This window comes from Coloeus monedula, assembly GCF_965178545.1.
Source record: "Coloeus monedula genome assembly, chromosome: 7".
In the NCBI taxonomy this organism is placed as follows: domain Eukaryota; kingdom Metazoa; phylum Chordata; class Aves; order Passeriformes; family Corvidae; genus Coloeus; species Coloeus monedula.
Genome location: NC_138787.1, coordinates 35,396,054 through 35,403,475, shown reverse-complemented (window position 1 = coordinate 35,403,475; position 7,422 = coordinate 35,396,054). Strand labels below are relative to the sequence as shown.

At 41.9% G+C, this 7,422-nt stretch overlaps 1 protein-coding gene across 1 annotated transcript in view; it reads left to right on the top strand.

Annotated features, from left to right (window-relative positions):
- Nucleotides 1-6,338: 6,338 nt before the first annotated feature.
- Nucleotides 6,339-7,422, top strand: part of LOC309575272 (von Willebrand factor D and EGF domain-containing protein-like) — a gene marked incomplete at both ends in the record, with an annotated part of 163,652 nt that continues 162,568 nt past the window's right edge. Inside the window, one exon of the mRNA XM_082285603.1 lies at nt 6,339-6,435. Coding sequence (XP_082141729.1) covers nt 6,339-6,435 — 97 coding nt within the window. The remainder of the gene's footprint in view (nt 6,436-7,422) is intronic.

Genomic DNA, 7,422 nt, shown 5'->3' with positions numbered 1-7,422 from the left:
CACGCTTTGATGCCTTGGTTTCCTCTACAGTGGTGCAGTGACGATTCTCCAGGGGATTTCTCAGGGATTCTGAAACAATATATTATGGTGAGCATCCTATGGAGGAACCTAACTGTCCTCCTAAATCTGCTGGGATGCCTGTCTCTTAAGGCCTTAGAGTTAATCTGATAGTGATGAATATTCCTATTAGTACTTATATTAACCCTCATCTCTGAAAACAAATGATATTTGCAGTATTTTTCTGTCTTGAATGAATGTGGAAAGGCGATTGAATCAAATCAGGGGAGTGATCTACACTGCAATACTCACATTTCTCTGCCACTTGTTTTCATTCACCCAATAGCTTTGCCATATTTTACATCTCATACCATTTATATAATATTTTCAGTACAGCTCTGATGGTTTTTATTTACTCTTAGCATCCCTGGCCTGTTCTGGCATTCTGAAAGCCTGGAAGAGGCGACATCTGTGTGGAAGAAGTGGCAGCCACCACCAGGCCTGCCCGAGAGGAGCCCTGCCAAGGCCACAAGCAGGAATCGAGCTCTCTTTGAACACAGCTGCTCACACAGCCTCTCTTACAAGATCAAATTGTAGCAGCCAGGATGGAAAAGGAGGGTGAAAGAAGAGATGACGGATATATGCCAGTTCCAGTGCTGGCTGTATTCTGTTTTCAATCCAAGCCAAATTCCCACCTTTTGTAACTAGACCTGGTGGTTCTGCTCTGACTCTCACTATTGCCCCTGGCTGGAACACCCAGGAGGGGATTGGCACTGTGCTGGCTGCCCTTTAGAGTTTTGATTTCTTCAAAAGAGAAAGGTTCCAGGAAAAGGCTGAATGAAATGGTTCAAGGGATGGGCAACCCCTTTCCACTTCTTGCTTTCCCACTGCTAATACTGATGAAAACCTCCTGTGGAATGTCTTTCTGCTGCCTTTTCAAAGGAAATTCTTTCCTAAATGGAAAGTTCACTCAATGGAAAAATTCAGTGTGAAAATTTCCTGAGCAATAGTGAGTGCATGAAGGCTATCAGTAAACATTTCTCCTCCATTTTATTACTGAGCTAAAGTAAGGGAGCAAAGCCAAAAAAAAAAAAACTTCCATACTTATTAATTTTGCAGAAAAATTATCAAACTGCAGTTTGTTTGTTTTTTAAATCATGTATCCATTTCACTTAAGTTGCGCAATAAATGATGTTTGCAGAGGCTGAAGCAATTCCTTGTAGAAGGAATTCAGGCAGCCAGAGCAGCTCACAAAAGTGAAATAAATACTGAGCTGATCTAGGAAGAAGAAGAAGAAAAAAATGTGTCTCTTTCATACTGATTTTGTGGAAATCATATGCTTTTCTGAAAATGGATTCTGATGGGAAATCACCAGCCAGTTCCACTATACATATTTTATACATGAGTGTCCTCTTTATGAATATTTGGTAATTGCCAATCTCTTCACATAGAGTAATCATTTTTGGGTTTGAGCTGCTGAGTAACAACAACCATTCTCAGACATGTCTTGGGGCACTCTGGAGCAGAGACGAATCTCAATGTGATTTATTTTGACATCTCTGCAACAATTTGGGGTTTTCCGTCAAATAAGGAGCTCATACGAATAATTCACACATCAGTCGTGACTGTGCCCTGGCACCTGGCAGAGGTGCCATCCAAGGAGGGCACTGAGAGGGCCCTCTGCAAATTGAATAAGGGCATGCTGTGCCTGGCTAAAGTTCAGGTGGTCAGCGCAACACACGTGGCAAACCAGTGAAGAGAGAGAAGCAGAGGCTCCTGCCCCTGCACAGCCAGGGTTGAGAGTGCTCCAGGTCGGGTCAGGGACCACATCCTACCTCAGTCCATGCCAAGGGGCACTGCACTTACAAGGAACTGATTTATTGCCTCTAATAGGTGCACTTATGCTGTCTCAGAGCCCAGGCACTCATGCTCTTGCTGCCCTGAAAAAACCCGGAGATAATCTTTAGGTTCCTGCACTTTATCTCTGCTTTAGAGTTTGAAGTCCCATATTTTCATTCTCTGGCTAATGAGGAGTGATTCTCTAAAAGAGTTCTCTCTCTCACAAGGGAACTGGGAGCTGACAGATAAATACAGCAAATGATCTAATGTAGAAATCATTCTCTATAATCCCAGAGCTCTGAGAAGGGGGATATGCTTATATATAATGAATTATTACCCTAAAAATCACAACTAGTTCTCACTTAAAAGATGAGCTTGGTCCTGTAAATTACATGTAGCACTTCTTCTATTATTTTCTAAAGAACCAGCAATGCTCTGTTCTGTACACAAGGACCCAAAACAGAGGAAAACATGAGCTCTAATCACTGTATGCCCACTGTTTATTTCCCCAAGGTGGGCATAAGCTGAGATTAAGTTCTTCCCATTCAATGTCATCTGTGCAGTCCTGAGGTAAGAGATAAGGAGCAGTTGTTTGGGCTAACAAGGTGTGTGAATACTGTACTTTGGTGATACTAAGATTTTTGGCATCTCTCTAAAATATATAGAGAAATATGACTAAAAGAAATAAGGAGAGAGAATCCCAGAATTGATCCTCTTCTCATCCCTGTTAGGAAAATCCTTTGGTGGGAGGGGTCCTCCCTGGAGGCTGCTGGGACTCAGTTAAAATCCATTATACCAAGCTTTCCTCCTGTTCAGAAGCTGCAGAAAGGACTGGAAGAATCAGAGGACACAGCCAGCCCATACCAACAAAGAGGGGACTGCCCTGGGAGCACAGTGAGTTTATTCCTTGTCACTGGACTTGGCAGGCATTTTCAGTCAGATGAAAAAAAAACCAAACAAAAATGGACAGAGGAGGGGTTTATCATGTGAAATGTGTAAATTCAGACTTGCAAAAAACCCTTTATAGTGAAGACATCTTTTCCCTCTGAAGGATGCTGTCCTACCAGGAAAGTGTGTGCACTGGCAGGGTCAAGCTCTCTATGTTACCTGTGAATAACAAATCTCTTCTCTGCCTAGAAAGCCACACCAGGGGACAGCCTCATGTTAAGGGTATTCGTCATAGGAAGCAAAAGGAAATAAAGGATTGTACAACTCCCTGCTGGCTCGAGAGCAAAAGGAAACTGCAAGCCACACACAGTTTTTGAGAAGCAGAACATGAAACACCCCTCTCCTTTCCTTCCTGGGGCTGCCCAAGTAGAAGGACACTTCTACCTGACCTTCAGAACACATGTGAGCGATGGGATTCACCACTCAAAATTCCTCAGTAACCCAGGTCTTCTGCAGGAGACTCTCAAACCTCCTGCACTGACTCTGGAGCCTGAGCATTTCATCCTTGGAGCAAAGGGTCAGAAAGCCCCACCTTTGGAGGCCTTTATGTATTTGCATTTTTATCATTGTGTTATCAGTTCCATCCTGACACTTCTGCATCTGAAGAAAAAGGCAAAGATTGTTGTTCTTAACACTCTTCCTACAGCCTTCCTCCTCCCCCTGCTAATCTCCCAGGCTGCTCCATCCTCCCCTGCAGAGCCAGCCCAGCTCTGACATGCCAGGAGGGATGTTCAGGCAAACACTGTCTCTTTCTTATAAAGTGAAGACATCTGAATACTCGAAATGTGTATCCATCAGGCAATTTTTGGCCAACTCTGAAATGCTGCTGCCAGCTTCCAGCTGTGACTTTTGGCTTGTTTTATCTCCCTGCATCCATCCCGACCATTGAAAATTAATTTAATACTGGAAGGTCTGGTGTCAGGGGTTCAATATTGTGTTGTTCACAGTGAAGAGAATTGTTTCAAGCATTCACTACCCACACTTGACTGCACCAGCTTTCTGTGGAGTTTCAGGCTCTCCTCTTATTCAGGTTAATAACTGTGGAAACTCTGAGAATATTTTCCAATATTTTTATGTGGGTTCTCCACAGTTCTAGTTTCACATTATGTTTCAGAATGATGTTAGGTGGAAGGGAGAAAGCAATGTCATTCTTTTCTTCCGAAGTCTGTAAGGTCTTGTGTTGGGGTGGGAGAATGGGAAATACCTCATTGTCTGAGCTGGCATTGTTCGTCTTCCCAAAATGAAGGGAGCCATATTCAGCCCAGGGAAACTTCTCACTTGAGACAATGGAAAGCTTCAGTTTCATCCTTGCCACCCTCAAAGGCTCCCTTTGATTAAAACCTGTTTAGGGAGAACACAGATAAAAGGACAAATAAGTCTCCAAAACCTTCCCTTTTTGCCTGTTGCCCTGAATACCTCCCACTTACTTTTTTTTTTTTTTTTTTTTTTTGCCTGGTTACTTTTGTTTTCTGTAAACAGACGACTGAAAAAGGCTGGATTGATTTTGGAAAACTCTCTTTTTTAGTTGGAAATTGGTTTGATCACCAATATTTTGGCAAGCATAAATCTCACCCCTCAACAGATTTCAGAGCTGTGCCTTTTAGGCCAAAACTTGAAGTCAAAATCCAACTGGACCCCTACCAGTGCATAGAAACTACCACAAATAAATTCAAACATGAGAAAACCATATAAAAGTAAGAATTGCGTACTGTTAAAAAAAAAATTAATTTTTTCATTTCTAATATCTTTGCACTCAAGAAATGGACAGAGATCTCTTATAAAAAAATATCAGAAATACTGGACTTGGAGTCTTAATGATCTTGAAGGAATATAATCTAAACATCAGTGAAATTAATGGAAAGACTTCCAAAGACTCCCAAAGGGCTACAAGTCAGGCCTATGAGATGGCTAATCCAATGAGACTAGTAAAAGCAGAGATTCTGCAACATCAAAATCCAAATTCAAAATTAAGAACAAAGATTTAGAAGTTTCTGCTTAAATAGCTATTTTTTCCTCAAGGAATCCAGTGGTAAAACTCCTTGAGCAACATAGTTAAGCCAAGTGAACTTTTGATACTCCTTGGGTATACTGCAAAATACTTTTAATGGCTTGGCGTATGCTTTTCCATGAAATGCTCCTCACAGTGATTTGTGTGGAATGTTTACAGTCTTGCATAATATTCTCGTATCAGACAATTCACAATATCCTCACTTAAACAAGCAGACACAAGATAATCGAACTTGACAAGTCAAAGAAAAGGCATTCTGGCAGGTATGGAAAACACTGAACAGTGGGTGGGGATGCAATATTTTCCAAATAAAACACCGTGAGTGTAAATATCAGAGTATAAGACGTGATTCAGTAGCAAATTCCTCGTTTCGCACTGAGGTGGCAACATGCATTGTCATACAATAAACTGTTCACACGGAGTGAAAGTAGGAGCCACGCAGGGCGTTTTGAGAGCCCAAACTCCAGAAAAATGTGATAGTGCAAGCTGAGTGATGGAATTCTTTGCCTCTGTGCTCTGTTCTGTTACTCTGGCTGGTGAGATGACACTCTGAAAAGCACCTCTCATTTTTTCAGGCCCCTCACACATACGCACAACAGCTACGACTGCAAGGATCTGCAGTCAGTGCTGCCTGATGCCTTTTCCTGGTCTTAAAATCAAGAGGCATACACGCTTAGAAGGGGAAAAGGGATTTTACCTTGGTATTTATTTTTAAGGATCCTTAGGTGTACACATCCAGGTCATATGCATCAAGATGTACCCCACCGAGTCTATCTCTGTGTCTCCCCCCAACATTGGGTATAACATTATAGGTTTTACTAATTAGCATATCTATCAAAGATTCCCCAATGAGAGGCTCAAGTGAGCCCCCCCTCCCCAAGGAACCTTCCCCTGGATGGTTCTATCTTGGTTTACAGAATATGTTCTGGAGAGGACCTTGGGGTCTGGGGCACACTGATCCCTGGCTACAAAGCTTCCAAAATGTTGAGTCTCTCAGCTTGACAAACAAGTCCAAGAATGTAGGCAAAAAGCACTGGGAATACAGAAGTTGTAAAAAAGGTGTAACAGGGGTATAAAAGAAAAGGCAAAAATCTTCATGGCATCAGCCTGCCTCAAACCCCTGAGGAGCAGGCATGTTTGCACCCCTAATTCCTGTGGGATCACCTCCCACCAGCGGGGCACAGGCTGTCCTGGCGCTCGGTGTGCGCGGTCGTGGCACCGGGCGTGCAAATCCCGCAGCTGCGGCTGCAGCAGCTGCAGGGACACGTGTGCTCTGTGTGTGTGGGGGTGGGAGGGGGAGTGTGCTGTGTGTGTGGCTGGAGGGCTTCCCTCCTCGAAATTCTGGGATTAATGACACATTAAGCCCTCTCCAAGAGAGTGGATTGAAAAGAACGAAAGAAAGGGTAAAAAAAAACCCAAAAAACAAAACAAAAAAAAAACCCTGAAACAGGCAGGCGGGCTGATGGCTTTTCCTGCAAAGTTTAGGACTTCAAAAGCTAACTTGTAAGCAACTGCAGATGCATGGATAAAAGCTGTCTTGGACACTATGCAGCAGCCCTTTCCTTTCCATCAGCATCTCCAACTTGTTGCCTACCTCTGTTGGATTCCCTTGCTGGCCATTAGCACTGAGTCAGCGACATTAGGTAAGGATTTTGTGCTTTTTAATTACTTGATGGTCGTTTGGGGGATAGAGTTCATGTGTATTTGAAACTGAGATGATCTTGTTTACGTTTACTTTTGAATGTGGGTTAGAGTGACAGAGGGCTATTATTAGAGAGTCTCCAAAGTAGGATGGAAGTAAGGTTAAAATAAACAACTAAAGTAATGAAGAAGGTCACAGTGAAAGCCAAGCACACAGCACATGATGTATATTGATCATTACAAGACATTCCCTCTCCTTTGTTACTTATTTTTTAATAAAAACCTGTGAAAATTCTTACTTCCTACTAGAAAAAAAAAAGTCAAATGATTTAAAGAATATACATAACATTTTCCCATAAATGGAATGTATGAAACGGACCATAAAAGAAAAAAAGGCTTTAAAATAACATTCTATTCCTCTAGGAAAGAATTATACACACCATATATCAGAGAAACATTGTAGATTAGTTAATTACACATATAATAATCATACACAGCTATAAAGCCTCTGGCAATAAAAAGTTCTTGAGTAATTTCTCCACTACTGTACACATTAAATGTAAGGCTTGTTTCACTGTAGCAGAGAGTTCGAAGGGGGCATAGATTTTACATATGTGGCTTGTTTATACAGCTTTATTAATTGAACACAGGAATACATTGAAAAGCATGTGAGACATTATTCAACTAGTGAAAACTGAGTTAATAAAAGAAACCGAGAAAAGCAGCCTGACAAGAGTGTAGTGCTGAGAGTAATTATGGATTCAGTTTCGGCAAACTCCGCAGAGGCACTCCCCTTTAAAGGAAATGAGCTGTAATATTTTACAAAATTTAATCCTGGTAGAGTTCCAACTGGTCTTGACAGTGACTGTCAGCCACCACTCATTAGCTCTATGAAGATAAAACAATTTAGAGCCCTCTTCACTTGAATATCAAAGGGTCACCCAGAAAGTTTTGCAGGACTAACCACAAAGAAAATGACCTTATCGCCT